The sequence below is a fragment of the Schistocerca gregaria genome, chromosome 3 (assembly GCF_023897955.1).
Source record: "Schistocerca gregaria isolate iqSchGreg1 chromosome 3, iqSchGreg1.2, whole genome shotgun sequence".
NCBI lineage: Eukaryota > Metazoa > Arthropoda > Insecta > Orthoptera > Acrididae > Schistocerca > Schistocerca gregaria.
The window spans coordinates 346,303,911-346,322,331 of NC_064922.1; the positions used below are offsets into that span (position 1 = coordinate 346,303,911).

Here is an 18,421-nt window from a genome sequence, read left to right on the forward strand (position 1 = left end):
TACCAAAAGTCAAACGCGATTCCGTAATTAGAAATTCGCTGCGTAGGTGGCGTCACTCCAACCCCTTTACTCGATTGTCGTGAAATGCTAATTATTTGCATCCAACCACATAGAACTACTTCATGCGAATTTGACGTCTTCTGCATGTAGCCTTTATACTGTTGCAATTTAATAACCAGCGTCTTTCATTTATTTCAATTATCTCTACTTCACTGGTAGTTGGGAGGAAGAAGAATTACAACGCTTGTACCAGTTTATACAGGGTTAGGGAGGCATATAGGGGCCCAAACTTGTGTGGCTACAAGCTGACGCAATGAGTTTGTGTATTATTTTATTAGTGTTAAAGGTTTCCGAGTTTCTTCAAAAAATAGTAAAAGGGTAAAAATTGGATCACCAATACTAGCGGCCGAACGGCCGGGCCAATCACGGGTCGCTGCAGTAGGAGTCTGCACGAAAAAGAGCTCTAAATGCGAATCTGGAGCGACAGCATTTCAAGATGAACGAAGCACAAAGTTTTATCACCAACAGAAGTTGAGCGAGTTACCGTAAACGTTAATCAACCGAACAGTGACCGGACTCCGTCGAGTTAATGATTTAAAATGATTATTAATAGAAATATCATCACAAACTCCACTTCAAAAGTTAGGGAACAGTATCACTTTCAGTACTGGAGGTTTCCTGGCGATATTCTTGGGCCGGCCGCCGTGGCCGAGTGGTTCTACGCCCTTCAGTCTGGAACCGCTCGACTGTAGGGTCTCAGGTTCGAATGCTGCCTCGGGCATGGGTGTGTGTGATGTCCTCACGTTAGTTATGTTTGAGTAGTTCTTAGTTCTAGGGGACTGACGACCTCAGATGTGAAGTCCCAGAGTCATTTGAACCATTTGACATTCTTGGATAAAATTCTCCAGATGTTCACGTCCCGTTCACATTTGAGTAGAAGTCCGAGCTTTCGGAGAACAGAATCTTCATCTTCGGGGGATGACTGATGGTCTTGAGCCTTATCTGCCCCTTATAAAGTGATCTTCTGGTCTGCGGCTGGTGGAGTGACGTCATCTGGGGGCGTGATTCGCATACATAAATGAAAAAGTCCGTGCTAGTGTCGGAATGCTTACACAGAGAAAGAATTCAGAATTGAATGTCAAAGAGGAGAAACTGGTCTCCGGCGATCTCTGTTACCCTTCCACTCCATAATTCCGGGTTGGGCGGGAAGGGAGGTGGGGGTGGGGGGAGGGGGGGTGGGGGGGGGGGTACTCACTCCGCTTCCTATATCCTCCATTGTTGTTTGCGAATCGTGTCATTTCACCCGTAGTAGGCAGCATGAAAACGTCACTGGCTGTTACATTCACAATTTCACTGTCGCAAATTACCACATGCCCGGGTACTTAACAGAATATCACGTCCTGCTATAGATGCTGAACGTGAAGAGGGTGTTGCGAATCGACTGAACAGGTTTCTCTGTCAGACAGCTTGCAGTGCACTCACAGAATCTAGTAGATGAAGACTCTCCTAATTTAAACAGCTCTCGTCTGCTTCAGTTCACTCAAAAGCGCATGCGGTAAGCGCATCTTGAGGACGCTCTTGGTGTAAACCACTGAGCAGTCAAGATGCCTAATAAGGTAGATGACCATCTAATAACGGTGATCACTTGATATATACTGGAATAATGTAAAAATACACTTTGGAGTGTTATTTCTCTTGAATATGAGTAGCGCCAACCCCAACCTGAGCGTATTCAGCATATATGGTTGCTATCTAAGCAAGTTTAGGGGTAAGGAGTGCCGTATTTTCGACACCAAGTTCCGCTTTCGCATGTATCTCTTATGGCCAGACGGCATTTCACTATCTGACTCAAGGTCCTTCGGAAAAGCTCTAAGCGTGAAACGTCTTCACTGTTAGAGAGATGTATTCGGTGAAAATCCACAATATTGTACGTTACAGATATTTCATTCCCGGTACTGTTCGACTTAAGTAATATACGGATGGTGAAATATCCTCTTGGAAAATTTCATCACGGGATGGAAACAGGACCAATATCTTTCACACAAACGACACCGGTCGTCTTAGAAAGAAGAAAAGAGAGACTGTCGGGATTTCAGCGTGTTGTCAGCCATGAGGTTATTGGAGAAGAAGTTCAAATCGAGGAAGAATGGGGACAAGAAATCTCTCTGCTTCACTTCGGGATTGGCCTTAAGAGGCACATCCTAAAACCTAAACCTGAAAATTTGGGCATGAAAACCGAATCTCGCTCCTCATAAGCGCGAGTCGACTTTAAGCACCTCATTCTTTGCAATTCGAGAGTAAAGCGAGAAAATGGTCCCAACTGATCGACAATCTGATGCTATGTGATGCTGAAGCAAATTCGTCGCGGTAAATAATAAGGAAGTCGCTTAAGCGAATGACACCAGGGACTAGTAATCCAGAGAAAATAAAATTCTGTGTGTTTAAAGCTGATCGCCAGGAGTTCACACTCCACGCTTCTTGCTGACTTTATAAAACTGCAGTTGATATTACGAGGTAGATGCAATGTGCCATGTTACTCAGTCCTTCCCAGGATATCCTGAATAAAAATTAGCTAGTTACTCAGTGTTTACCGGCTATCTATCAAGCCCAATGACGAAGGCAGTGAGACGCCCAATTTTTTCACCTAACAACTTTTGAATATTCAAAGTTATTTGTAGCCCCTTTCCAGGCAATCATGAAACGAAGACCTACGTATTTCCGCAACTTCATTATTCACTAAGACCTCGACGGAGAGTGGAGAAATGTGTGTGTGTGTGAAATCCTAAGGGACAAAACTGCTGAGGTCATCGGTCCCTAGACTTACACACTACTTAAACTAACTTATGCTAAGAACAACACACACACCCATGCCCGAGGGAGGACTCGAACCTCCGGCAGGAGGGGCCGTGCAGTCCGTGACACGGCGCCTCAAGCCGAGCGGCCACTCCGCGACGGAGAGTGGAGAGTGTGATAAACTTCCAGGAGGAGCGGCATTCGAGGTATCGTAACAACAGTAGAAAAACGTATTTTTGCTCCGTAATTTTTTGACAGGGAGAAAAACAGTTATTTTACAGAATTCGTCTCACATACATCCATTGTTTCTTTAAAAACGTTAATATCCGTATATTTTGGTGATTAGTAAAGTTGCAAAACCACTTAATTCTTTGTTTCATGAGACTGTGGTTACTATTTGTCTGGATAAAAAGAGATTACAAAAAAAAAAATCGAAGGTGAAAAAGCTAGGTGAGTGAATATGATTAGTTATTTTCGATTTTTAGTACGTGACTCTCTTTCTACCTTCAGTTCGCCACATTCCAAAGAGCGAAACATAATCGATACTGCTACCAGTTAGCCAAGTGAAAACGAAAATTGTTTGGTTGACACAAGTATCACTTCTTTTCGATTGTGTTTACATGCTATTCCCTCTCCATACTCATCATAATCACAAGGGTGAGTTTCATCGAGACTGTCAAGAGCCAGCCTGGCAACATGGAAGATCATGGATTCTCACTGAAAACGGTAGTTATCGATAATTTTTAAATCACCTTCATTCCATATCAGCTTCTAATATACACTCCTGGAAATGGAAAAAAGAACACATTGACACCGGTGTGTCAGACCCACCATACTTGCTCCGGACACTGCGAGAGGGCTGTACAAGCAATGATCACACGCACGGCACAGCGGACACACCAGGAACCTCGGTGTTGGCCGTCGAATGGCGCTAGCTGCGCAGCATTTGTGCACCGCCGCCGTCAGTGTCAGCCAGTTTGCCGTGGCATACGGAGCTCCATCGCAGTCTTTAACACTGGTAGCATGCCGCGACAGCGTGGACGTGAACCATATGTGCAGTTGACGGACTTTGAGCGAGGGCGTATAGTGGGCATGCGGGAGGCCGGGTGGACGTATCGCCGAATTGCTCAACACGTGGGGCGTGAGGTCTCCACAGTACATCGATGTTGTCGCCAGTGGTCGGCGGAAGGTGCATGTGCCCGTCGACCTGGGACCGGACCGCAGCGAGGCACGGATGCACGCCAAGACTGTAGGATCCTACGCAGTGCCGTAGGGGACCGCACCGTCACTTCCCAGCAAATTAGGGACACTGTTGCTCCTGGGGTATCGGCGAGGACCATTCGCAACCGTCTCCATGAAGCTGGGCTACGGTCCCGCACACCGTTGGGCCGTCTTCCGCTCACGCCCCAACATCGTGCAGCCCGCCTCCAGTGGTGTCGCGACAGGCCTGAATGGACGGACGAATGGAGACGTTTCGTCTTCAGCGACGAGAGTCGCTTCTGCCTTGGTGCCAATGATGGTCGTATGCGTGTTTGGCGCCGTGCAGGTGAGCGCCACAATCAGGACTGCATACGACCGAGGCACACAGGGCCAACACCCGGCATCATGGTGTGGGGAGCGATCTCCTACACTGGCCGTACACCTCTGGTGATCGTCGAGGGGACACTGAATAGTGCACGGTACATCCAAACCGTCATCGAACCCATCGTTCTACCATTCCTAGACCGGCAAGGGAACTTGCTGTTCCAACAGGACAATGCACGTCCGCATGTATCCCGTGCCACCCAACGTGCTCTAGAAGGTGTAAGTCAACTACTCTGGCCAGCAAGATCTCCGGATCTGTCCCCCATTGAGCATGTTTGGGACTAGATGAAGTGTCGTCTCACGCGGTCTGCACGTCCAGCACGAACGCTGGTCCAACTGAGGCACCAGGTGGAAATGGCATGGCAAGCCGTTCCACAGGACTACATCCAACATCTCTACGATCGTCTCCATAGGAGAATAGCAGCCTGCATTGCTGCGAAAGGTGAATATACACTGTACTAGTGCCGACATTGTGCATGCTCTGTTGCCTGTGTCTATGTGCCTGTGGTTCTGTCAGTGTGATCATATGATGTATCGGACCCCAGGAATGTGTCAATAAAGTTTTCCCTTCCTGGGACAATGAATTCACGGTGTCCTTATTTCAGTTTCCAGGAGTGTACAATGGATGTATCAAAAATCACAGACAAACTTTAAGGACCGTGATCCAAAAGAAGAAAAAATGTCCAATAAGCAAGGGCTGTAAAGCGCATACATTGAGAGATATGACAACCTGTTTGTCTCTGATACTATGAAACACATCTCTTGTACTGCAAGCCCTTTTATTTTCATATTTCGGTAGGAGATAGTATGGACCAAAACAAGAAAAAATGTATAATAAACATGAGCACTTGTTCAGTAGAAGAGATGTGTTTCATACTAGCGAAGATGAACAAATGCTCATAGCTCTTAAGGCATGCATTTTAAAGCCCTTGTTTACTACTAGACACGATTTACTTACTTCTGTATAAGGATTCTGTTTTTAAAGTTTGTCAGTGTTTCTTTTTTTTTTTTTTTTTTTTGACACGCTGTAATTGTTATAGGTGTGTCTAACCCTCATACCATGTTTTTCCAGGTAGAAAGTCAAATGTATATCAAGTCTGGTTAACATTACTCCAGGATTTCCGTATTAATATTTACGTATCCCCATATTTCCACGTCTTCCGCCGCGAAGAAGTGTGAGAAGGTCTTTTACCATCTTGGTAATCGTCTACGGGTACTAAATCATATGTATACTTATTTTGGGTGGAAGAGGGATTAGGAAATAAAACTGATTTACTGTTCACTAATTAGGAGCCGATGTCCACCAGAAGTACATGGATAGCCATTAAAACTGCACAGTAAGGTGATATGCAAAAAACATCAAATTTGCATGAATTGTAACTAATTTCTGCGCAGTCACTAAAGCAGGAGTAAAGCAAAATGACAGATTTCGAAATAAGTAACCATAAGCGATAAAAGCGACTGAAATCACTCCAGAGAGGACAGTCACTGGACCTGATGCGATACTAATTCGATTCTACACAGAATATGCGAAAGGACTTGCCTCTCTTCTACCAACAGTGTACCGTTGGTCTTTGGAGGAGCGATGCGTTCCTAACGATTGTAAAAAAGCACAGGTCACATTCCCGTTTTCAAGAAGGGTCGTCGAACACACGCACAAAACTACAAGCCTGTATCTCTGATGTCGATCTGTTGTAGAATTTTGGAACATATTTTACGCTCGCTTATTACGACATTTTTGGAGACCGAAATTCGCTGCAATAGGTATCAAAAAGGGTTCCGAAAACAACTATCATGTAAAACTCAGGTCGCCCTGTTCGTCCGCGAGACATAGAAAGCAGTAGATGCAGGCGCACAGGTCGATTCCGTGTTCCTTTACTTCCGAAAGGCATTCGATATAGTTCCGAAGTGTTGCCTGATGAACAAAATACGAGCGTACGGAATATCAGGCCAGCAGTGTGTTTGGACTGACGAATTTCTTGCAAACAGAAAGCAACACATTATTTAGAAATGAGAGAAGTCTTCAGATGTAAAAGTAACTTCGGGTGTGCCACAGAGGAGTGTTGTGAGACCATTACTTTTCGCAATGTACACACATCAAAAAAAGTTCAGCATCATATCGGTTCCCAGAACTCCTGAAGACAAACGTCGACTGTGGATATTGTATCACAGACACAGCCGTTTTGACTCTTCGGAGATATCACTAAACCCGCCCAAAGATGGAAACAACCATGCATAAGTAGCGCCTATTAGACGGAGGTGGTCCGACAGCCGATCAGTTCCAGTCTTTCCACCACTGAGGTACACGGCTCGTGTTGCCTGTAGTTCAACCGTGCCTAGACGGTCAATACCGCGGTTCGATCGCGTCCGCATTATTACTTTGTGCCAGGAAGGGCTCTCAACAAGGGAAGTGTCCAGGCGTGTCGGAGTGAACCAAAGCGATGTTGTTCGGATATGGAGGAGATACACGGAGACAGGAACTGTCGAAGACATGCCTTGCTCAGGCCGCCCAAGGTCTACTACTGCAGTGGATGACCGCTACCTCCGGATTATGTCAGAAACGCCACCATGCTGAATAACATTCTTCGTGCAGCCACAGGACGTTGTGTTACGACTCAAACTGTGCGCAATAGGCCGCATGATGCGCAACTTCACTCCCGACGACCATGGCAGGGTCCATCTTTGGAACCACGATACCACGTAGCGCGGTACAGCTGGGCCCAACAACATGCCGATTGGACCGCTCAGGATTGGCATCACGTTCTCTTCACCGATGAGTGTCACATATGCCTCCAACCAGACAGTCCTCGGAGACGTGTTTGGAGGCAATCCGGTCAGGCTGAACGCCTTAGACGCTCTGTCCAGCGAGTGCAGCAAGGTGGAGGTTTCCTGCTGTTTTGGGGTGGTATTATGTGGGGCCGACGTACGCTGTTGGTGGTCATGAAAGGTGCCGTAACGTCTGTACGATATGCGAATGTCATCCACCGACCGATAGTGCAATCATATCGGCAGAATATTGACAAGGCATTCGTGATAATGGACGACAATTCGCGCCCCCATCGTACACATATTGTGAATGATTTCCTTCAGGATAACGACATCGCTCGACTGGAACGGCCTACATGTTCTCCAGACATGAACCCTATTGGATATGCCTGAGATTGATTGAAAAGGGCTGTTTATGCACGACGTGACCCACCAACAACTCTGAGGTATCTACGTCGAATCTCCGTTGAGGAGTGGGACAATCTGGACCTACAGTCCCTTGATGAACTTGTGGTTAGTATGCCACTGCGAATACAGGCATACATCCATGCAAGAGAACGTGCTACTCGGTGTTAGAGGTACCGGTGTGTACAGAAATCTGGATCACCACCTCTGAAGGTTTTGCTGTATGGTGGTACATCATGCAATGTGTGGTTTTCATGAGCAAGAAAACGGGCGGAAATGATGTTTATGTTGATTTATATTACAATTTTCTGTGCAGGTTCCGGAGCTCTTGGGATCGAGGAGATGCAAAACTTTTTTATGTATGTATATAAATAATCTAGTAGATCAAGTCGTAAGTTGCATGGGGCTTTCTGCGTATGACGCTGTTGTAGACAGAGAAGTCGAGACGTTAGAAAATTTTAGGGAAATGGAGGCCGACCTGCAAAATCCACGCTTGGAACGGGGAGTGATAATTGAGTCTGAACATAAACAAATGTAACGCGTTGCGAATACGTAGAAAGAGACCCTTTATTGCAGGATTATAAAATTGCAGAAGAATCACTGGGAGGAGTTACTTCCATAAAACATCTATTAGTTTGTTTATGACACGAACTAAAGTCGAACGATAAAATACAATTAATCGCTGATAAGGCAGATCCCAGACAGATTCATTGGCAGAATCTCCGAAAAACAAAGTCCGTTATCAAGACAAGTAGCTGACAAAAGCCTCGTTTGACTAATGCTTGTATATTAGTCGCTAGTATGGGATCCGTATGAAATAGGATTAGTGGAGGAAATAGGTCCAAAGAAGAGTAGAACGTTTCGTTACAGGTTCATTTAGTAAGCGGGAAAGTGCCAATCGAGATTCTCATACATCTCCATTGGCAAACGCTGCAAGAGAGGGTTCTGTATCACAGTGTGGTTCACTGCTAAAATTCCGAGTGCGTAATTTCGTAGAAAAGTCAGTTAATACATTGTTTTTCCTAAATATATCCCACGAAAAAGACGGTGAAGATGGGTTTGGAGGAATTCGAGCCCATAGGGAGGCTTACCAGCAATCGTTTTCTCCACGAACGATACCGGACTAGAACAAGAAAGGGGGAGAAATGACAATGGTACAGAAAGTACGCTCCGCCACACATAGTAAAGTGGCTTTCGGAGTGTTGATGTAAATGCATGTAAGGAATCATACATTACAAAGCGGGTTTCTAATTCAGAAATCGCATTTGAATGATATTTGGTTGTGAGAATATCGTGTTATGCCTCGATTAAGAAGCAGAAACGTCTGCCAGCATGCTTTGGAATTTGACAGTGGCAGGACTCACCTACAGAGACTGTGGTTAATCCTAGTCATCCTAAGATGGCTTCGATAGGTTCAGATGCGCTATACTCAACAACATGCTGGATTTCGATGCCCTCAAGCGTCTAGTCCTCTAGAGGACCGGCGTATTGTCTACCCGGCCCTGAAGATCCGTAGAACCGCATGCCTTCAGTCATGAGATGCCGATGTTAGCAGGAACGACTGTAACGCCATGAACTGCCAGCACGGGACAATTGTTGCGGCTTCGCTTTATGCGGCAGCAGAGGTAGACACGCTCAACAACAATGGTCCCAGGAGTGGCTGCACGCCATCTTTATATAGAGTTCCGGTTCTACGTGAGACATCACGATGGACGTATCCGCGAGTCGAGATTCCGAGGAGCCCGAAAGTTGCTATATTGCATTCGTCATCTTCATATGAGGACGGTACATAATATGATGGTATGTGGTGCGTTTTAGTGCACATCATGAACACCTCTGGTTCGCAGGTCCGGTGATTTGGACGGGAAGCCTTACAAATCTGACGTGCTGTGACCCGTGGCTGTGCCATATCTTGTAGCTCTCCGTGACTTTATCTTCCAAAAAGATAACGCAGCGTTGCATGTTCCTTGAGCTGTCCTCTTACCTTGAAACAAGGCCAACGACTGTTGCCCTGGTCAGCACTTTCTCCACATCTTTCACCCACTGAAAATGTCTGGTCTTTGGCTGTCAAGATACTGACACGCCATCAGTAGCCAGCCACTGTCGTTGTTGTGACCTTCAGTCTAGTGACTAATTTGATGCAGCTCTCCATGCTACTTTATCCTGTGCAAGCTTCACATTTCCGAGTATATACTGAAACCTACATATTTCTGAACCTGCTTACTGTATTCAACTGTTCGTCTCCCTCTATGACTTTTATCCTCCACGCTTTATATTTGATGAATTATTCTGATACAATTCTACCCTTGAATGACGTTTAGTAATTTTCTATCTTCATACTCGCAGAATGCATGCGCAAAGTAGTTTCATACAATAGCTATGCCATGAGCGCATAATTATTCTTTGTAGTACTCTCTCTGGTGGTTGTTAGAAAAAAGCTTCCGAGATTGTCTTTGTGCCGATTAGCCTGAGCTTTGTTTGAAGAATTGTAATCTGAATATTGAGATTTATGACAAAAGATAACTGATACGAAATTGTACGATTAAAATCCTTCATACAGCAGGATAAGTTGTGTATTTGACAATTGAGAATTAATGTTAATCATCGATATATTGTTTAGTTGTTAATCAGAAGGGAACTTCCGAAAGACTGGATACGAACCTGCAGTTAATAATCCAAGAGCTTCATTACTTCTTCGGAAGGTTAAACTTCATCAAAGCCAAATATCCGCTTGATCTGAGGTTTCCCGACTGATTATACAACGCTCCCAAAATTACGAGGCATTTTATTTGTATAGATTATCAGGCAAAGCACGAGCCTGCAGTGAAAAAGAATTATCGACTGATTTCATTCTAACAAGTAAAATTTCTGAATAATTTTGAGTGACTGAGTTATGATTGTGTTTCCTATTATGAATGATTGACTGCTCGAACGAATTGAGAACTACATAATTACATAGATAGGAGGAAAAGTTACACAACCAATCCCTTCTTCTAGTCAAGTTGTGCCATAAGGTTCTCTTCTCCCCAATTCTATACAATACCTGCTCATTAGTTATGTGATCTACCCATCTAATCTTCAGCATTATTCTGTAGCACCACATTTCGAAAGTTTCTATTCTCTTCTTGTCCAAACTATTTATCGTCGAAGTTTCACTTCCATTCATGGCTATCCTCAAATAAATAATTTCAGAAAAGACTTACTGACACTTAAATAAATACTCAATGCTAACAAATTTCTCTTCTTCAGAAACGCTTTCCTTGTCATTGCCAGTCTACATATTATATCCTCTTTACTTCGACCGTCATCAGTTATTTTGCTCCCAAAATCTACTACTACTTTATGTTTCTCATTTCATAATGTAATTCCTTCAGCATCACCTGATTTAATTCGACTACATTCCATTATCATCGTTTTGTTTTTGTTGACGTTTATTTTATATACTCCTTTCAAGACACTGTCCATTCCGCTCAACTGCTCTTCCAGGTCCTTTGTTGTGTGTGACAGAATTACAGTGTCAAGCCACTAAGCTAGATAAACTTATTTATTTTATTTTATTTACACTAGTTTCGTAGGACCAAACTGAGGAGCAAATCTGCAAGCTGTCAGTACATGAAATTACAACATAAAAGTAATATCAAATAAAAATAAAATTTTTACGAACCCAAAAAAGTCAAGCCATAAGTTTAAGTAAACTCACTCAACAATACAAAACGAATCAACTTAATTTTACAAGAACTCAGCGACAGAATAGGAGTTACTCATGAGGAAACTCTTCAGTAAGCTAACACTGTTAACAAGAAATGACAGTAAGGAATATATATATACTCCTGGAAATTGAAATAAGAACACCGTGAATTCATTGTCCCAGGAAGGGGAAACTTTATTGACACATTCCTGGGGTCAGATACATCACATGATCACACTGACAGAACCACAGGTACATAGACACAGGCAACAGAGCATGCACAATGTCAGCACTAGTACAGTGTATATCCACCTTTCGCAGCAATGCAGGCTGCTATTCTCCCATGGATACGATCGTAGAGATGCTGGATGAAGTCCTGTGGAACGGCTTGCCATGCCATTTCCACCTGGCACCTCAGTTGGACCAGCGTTCGTGCTGGACGTGCAGACCGCGTGAGACGACGCTTCATCCAGTCCCAAACATGCTCAATGGGGGACAGATGTGGAGATCTTCCTGGCCAGGGTAATTGACTTCTAGAGCACGTTGGGTGGCACGGGATACATGCGGACGTGCATTGTCCTGTTGGAACAGCAAGTTCCCTTGCCAGTCTAGGAATGGTAGAACGATGGGTTCGATGACGGTTTGGATGTACCGTGCACTATTCAGTGTCCCCTCGACGATCACCAGAGGTGTACGGCCAGTGTAGGAGATCGCTCCCCACACCATGATGCCGGGTGTTGGCCCTGTGTGCCTCGGTCGTATGCAGTCCTGATTGTCGCGCTCACCTGCACGGCGCCAAACACGCATACGACCATCATTGGCACCAAGGCAGAAGCGACTCTCATCGCTGAAGACGACACGTCTCCATTCGTCCCTCCGTTCACGCCTGTCGCGACACCACTGGAGGCGGGCTGCACGATGTTGGGGCGTGAGCGGAAGACGGCCTAACGGTGTGCGGGACCGTAGCCCAGGTTCATGGAGACGGTTGCGAATGGTCCTCGCCGATACCCCAGGAGCAACAGTGTCCCTACTTTGCTGGGAAGTGGCGGTGCGGTCCCCTACGGCACTGCGTAGGATCCTACGGTCTTGGCGTGCATCCGTGCGTCGCTGCGGTCCGGTCCCAGGTCGACGGGCACGTGCACCTTCCGCCGACCACTGGCGACAACATCGATGTACTGTGGAGACCTCACGCCCCACGTGTAGGTCCACCCGGCCTCCCGCATGCCCACTATACGCCCTCGCTCAAAGTCCGTCAACTGCACATACGGTTCACGTCCACGCTGTCGCGGCATGCTACCAGTGTTAAAGACTGTGATGGAGCTCCGTATGCCACGGCAAACTGGCTGACACTGACGGCGGCGGTGCACAAATGCTGCGCAGCTAGCGCCATTCGACGGCCAACACCGCGGTTCCTGGTGTGTCCGCTGTGCCGTGCGTGTGATCATTGCTTGTACAGCCCTCTCGCAGTGTCCGGAGCAAGTATGGTGGTTCTGACACACCGGTGTCAATGTGTTCTTTTTTCCATTTCCAGGAGTGTATATTGAGAGGCCTATGGCAGAATACCCAGAATCCTGAACAGGGATCGACAAGAGGTTCGTGAACTAACAGCACTTTTTGCCCAAACCGCCCGTTTCTGAGCCAAAAATATCCTTTCAGATTGGGAAGAGTTACCCCAAAATATAATACGATACGACGTAAGCGATGGAAAATGAGCAAAGTAGACTAATTTTCGCGTCGAACGATCACTTGCTTTAGATACCGTTCTAACAGTAAAAATTACAGCATTAAGTCTTTGAACAAGATCCTGAACGTAGGCTTTCCTCGACAGTTTACTATCTATCTGAAAAACTAGAAACATACTAATCATATGCCCATTCTGTGAAATTAAAACGCCAGGTTTTATTGACTAGTGTGATAGACACTGTAAATACGGAGTCTTACTGTGATTTAGTGTTAGTTTACTTTCTACAAGCCATGAACTTATGTCATGAACTGCACTATTTGTAACCCAACCAATGTTGTACACAATGTCATTTTCTACTAAGCTAGTGTCATCAGCAAACAGAAATATTTTACAGTTACCTTTAATACCATAGGGCATATCATTTATATAAATAAGGAACAGGAGCGGCCCAAATACTGATCCCTGGGGGCAGCCCCCCCCCCTCCATTTGACCATACCCCACTCCTACCCCACATCACAGTCATTCTCAACATTGTGAATAATGACCTTTGATGTCTGTTACTAAAGTAAGAGGTCACCCAATTGTGAGCACTCCCCATATTCCGCAATGGTCCAACTTCTGGAGCAATATTTTGTGATCAACCCAGTCAAACGCCTTAGTTAAATTAAAAAAACATGCCTAGTGTTCGAAACCTTTTGTTTTACCTATCCAACACCTCACAGAGAAAATAAAACATAGTATTTTGAGTTGTTACACGACTTCTAAAGCCGAACTGTACATTTGATAGCAAATCGTGTGATATAAAATGATCAACTGTACTTACATACGCAGCCTTTTCAATAACTTTAGCAAAAGCTGATGGCAGTTCTAAAATTGGCTACATTATTCCTTTCTCCCTTTTCATAAAGTGACTTTCCTACTGTGTACTTTAATCGTTCAGGAAACCGACATTCCTAAATGAAAAAAATACAAATATGGCTAAATACAGGGCTACATGTGCAGTAAAGTACTTTAATGTTGTGCTAGGCACTCCATCATATCCATGAGAGTCCTCAGAGTTTTAATAATTGACTGAATCTATCTCTTGTCTCTATCACAGAGGAGTATTTCAGGCGTCAATCTCGGAAAGGAATTAGCCAAAACAGTTGTTTGATTTCCTGTAGAAACTACATTTTTATTTAATTTACCAGCAATGCTCAGAAAATGATTGTTAAATACTCTATATATATCTGAGTTATCAGTAACAGAAATATTTTTATTAGGAACTGACTTTATATCGTTGACCTTGTGCTGCTGACCAGACACTTCCTTCACAACTGGCCATATACTTTTAATATTCTCCTGTGAATTAGCTGTTCTATTTGCTGATCAGATACTTTTAGCCTTCCTAATAACATTTTTATGAACCTTACAGTACTATCTGTAATGGACTACTGTAACTTGATTGTGACTACTTCTAAGATTTTATATAATTCTCGCTTTGTTCTACATGATATTCTTATCCCACAAGTCAGCCACCCAGGTTGCCTTTTTTACTGTTAGTACCCTGTTTAGAACACTCCAATGGAAAGGAACTCTAAAGGAGCGCGAGAAATGTGTTAAGGAAAGCATTATATTTGTCATCCATATTATCGGTATTATAAACATCCTGTCACTCTTGTTCCTTGATGAAGTTTAAAAATCTCTCTATTGCTTTTGGATTAACTTTCCTACATAGTTTGTAATTATATGTGACAATTGTTTGAGTATAAAAGCCTTTCAGTGTTAAAATTTGTGCATCAAGGTATGAAAGGCTATTCACCCTTCTACTAACACAATGTACATATAGTAATGAAGAGTGAATAAAAATATTGTCGATGGCTGTGACGCTGTTCCCCTGCACTCTAGTTGGAAAAAACACGATCTGCATCAGATCATATGAATTTAGGAGATGTACCAACATCCTTTTTCTTGCACCATCATATACAAAATTACTATTGAAGTCACCAAATATAACTAATTTCTGGTACTTCCCATAAAGTGAATCAAAAACCCTCTCCAGCTTGGGCAGAAATGCTCTGATGTTAGAGTTAGGGGACCTATAAACAACAACAACTGGAAGTTTAGCTTCACTAAATTCAACTGCCCCTGCACAGCATTCAAATATCTGTTCAGTGCAGTGTTATGATACGTCTATGGACTGAAATGGAATACTGATTTTTACGTACATGACCACTCCCCAACCCCACAAGTAATTCATTGAAAAATAGCCAGCTAATCGATATTCTGGTAAAGGAAGCCTCTGAATTGTCTAATTATATCAGAGTCAACATATATAAGCAGTTCACTAACGTTATCTCTAATACCTCTATTATTTTGATGAAAGATACTAATGAAAGATACTAATTCCTTCTCTACTTTGAAACACGAAGCCCTCTGAAGGTGAGCCCTTAGTTAGAGGGTCTTCCTTTAAGCAGGTATACCTGTCAGCTGATTTCAATCTAAAAAAGATGCAACTCCAATACCAAGTACTACAGGAATTTTTCCATGGGTGATCCCACCACCCCTCACTGCACTGTCACCTATAAGCTTTTCCAGCCTCCACTTCCCATACCTATTGAGGTGCAGGCCATGCCTAGTGAAACCCCGTATACTGATAGACTCAACTGGCACCACTGCAATGTGACATAGAGTTAAAGCAGGGTGGAATAAAGAATGTGGCATACAGACTCAGTTCGACTTGATGACCGGCTGGGTTAGAGCGTTTGTTGTTGCCAAAAGTTGCAGCATTGCGTATCAAATTTCGCACCCTGCGTTCCCCCTAATCACCTAAAAATTCGTGCCACTCTACTACGTCACGCACAATAAGTGATGAGTGTCCACTCATAATGTGCCCTGGGAAAAGTGTTACAGAAATCTTATTACATAAAATATTTACTATAAAAATAGTCTTTGTCACAATTTATTTATTACGGTGACCGGTTTCGACCACTGCTGAGGTCATCTTCAGACCAACGACCTCCTTCTGCTGGAGAATCACTACTCTATTCAAAAGTAGTTATTAATAAAAGATTATATGAAACCAAATCTGTACTGACATACCTTTATGTTTGAGAAGTGGCGGTACAGTACAAGAGGTTTCGATCCCTCTGTTGGGATCTTCCTCAGGATCTTCTGGTGTTCTAGCAGTAGTGGACACCAGAAGATCCTGAGGAAGATCCCAGCAGAGGGGTCGAAACGTTGATCATTTTAGAAGAAACCTGACGCTGTCTAATAACCCAGAAGATTGTAACTTGTTCTAAAATGATAGACGTTTCGACCCCTCTGCCGGGATCTTTCTCCGGATCTTCTGGTGTTCTAGTACTAGTGGACACCAGTAGATCCTGAGGAAGATCCCAGCAGAGGGGTCGAAACGTTGATCATTTTAGAAGAAACCTGACGCTGCCTAATAACCCAGAAGATTGTAACTTGTTCTAAAACGATCGACGTTTCGACCCCTCTGCCGGGATCTTCCTCAGGATCTTCTGGTGTTCTAGCAGTAGTGGACACCAGAAGATCCTGAGGAAGATCCCAGCAGAGGGGTCGAAACGTTGATCATTTTAGAAGAAACCTGATGCTGCCTAATAACCCAGAAGATTGTAACTTGTTCTAACATGATCGACGTTTCGACCCCTCTGCCGGGATCTTCCTCAGGATCTTCTGGTGTTCTAGTACTAGTGGACACCAGAAGATCCTGAGGAAGATCCCAGCAGAGGGGTCGAAACAATGATCATTTTAGAAGAAACATGACGCGGCCTAATAACCCAGAAGATTTTAACTTCATTCCTGGTGTTGCAGTTCTAATGGCCAGAAGTACGGGTAAAAATACGTCAACCGGTCAGACTGACTTATGTGCGATTTCATGAGTTTTCTATGGATGTAATGTATAAGCAAATTTACGGCCTGGCGTGGCGAGGTAATGAGCATTGCAGGAGCAGTTACACACTCTTGATGGAGGGACGTGGGGAGTGGCTTGTCGCGGCGGACTCTCGGCCAGTGGTGTGGGTGTTGCGAGCGCTTACCTTGCGGATGGCGCGTATGGCGCCCTTGTGCTGGTTGGTGAGCTGCACGCAGCGCGGCTGCTCCTCCTCCTCGTCTGCAACACACGGACAGCGCGGCCTCAGTCTCAGCGCAGCTCCGGGACCCTCACGCGGGCAGGACCCTCCTTCAGTTTCTCCACTACACTCATATCTTCAAAATGAGCTACATGATAACATTCACTGTGACTTATGAGTGGCGCGTTATTCACATACCTTTTCATGGTTTACACAACAATTTTTTGGACGTGATTCCGCAGCTAGACTGTTGCACGTTGAATAAAAAACCTCTGCAGCTGTACTAATCCTTTATTAAACACGCGACCGGTTTCGTATTTTAATTTAAATTATCAAGTGCAACTATGAATAAAATGAGAAAAGCGATCGCAACAGTATATGCAAAGACCATATCACAGTGATGAAAAGTGTCCGCAAGACTGAATACGAAACACTATAGTGGTCAAGTCAGTCTTAAGTCCCACGCCATTCTGAATTTAAAAGTTGGAAAAGGAGCGTTATTCATGTAGTAAAACTTGCAACGAAACTGGAACCTATGAATAAATGGAACGAGATAAAAGATTATAAAAAATACTAGATGGGGGAGGGGGGGGGGGGCGACAATAATCAAAGTATAGTGTAAACTTTACCTCAGCTGAAGCCTGACCTGGGCAGAATTCTGCGACTGCCGTACTCGAACTGACAGGACTTAGGCCCTGAGGGAATCGGCGCGTACGCGAAAGCGTAAATAACATCCGATTAACTTTAAGGAAACTGTTGGGAACCGGGCGTCAAGAACGAACTTATTAAAAAAGATAGAAAATGTCTAGTGAATAACTCATACATACAGATAACAGGTAGACTACAGTCCACATAATCGTCTTGAGTGATTCAGCAACTGTTTAGATAATTAAGACACTTCGCATTTATTGTTTCCTCTCACTTGTGCATTTTTAATTAGACTACATGTTTCGATCACTTTTGATCATCTTCAGATCTAAAACAAAGCAAAACTAAACGTGTACCATCTAATACTTTGCACTAAGTATAACAGACAACAATTGTACGTAAACGTAGAAATTACGTAAGCAACCGCGTCAGCAACCCATCATGTCTACTTAGAACCATACATCAGAGTATTGTGGTTTGCAAAGGAGGTTAGTGTTTTAAATACCCATATGTTTAAGGGGTAGGGGGAAGGGAGGAGAAGGAGAAGTGTAGTGAAGCTGATAGGGGGACGGGAAAGGAAGCATGGAAGGGGTGATGGGGATGTCATGAGTTTCCTAAGAACATGTAACATACTTAAAAATGGGTAACTGAGACAGAGCAGTAAATTAGAACTATATTAATAACAATTGGAATTAGAAATCTTAAAAGTCCTTAAAATTTTTAAAAATATCTTGATATATCTTCACAAATTTTTCAAAAAGGAGAATAGCCCTAGTAAG

At 44.0% G+C, this 18,421-nt stretch overlaps 1 protein-coding gene across 1 annotated transcript in view; it reads right to left on the reverse strand.

Annotated features, from left to right (window-relative positions):
* Nucleotides 1-18,421, reverse strand: part of LOC126354187 (potassium voltage-gated channel subfamily KQT member 4) — a 969,743-nt gene that overhangs the window by 192,652 nt on the left and 758,670 nt on the right. The window contains exon 9 of the mRNA XM_050003638.1: nucleotides 16,962-17,035. Coding sequence (XP_049859595.1) covers nucleotides 16,962-17,035 — 74 coding nt within the window. The remainder of the gene's footprint in view (nucleotides 1-16,961; nucleotides 17,036-18,421) is intronic.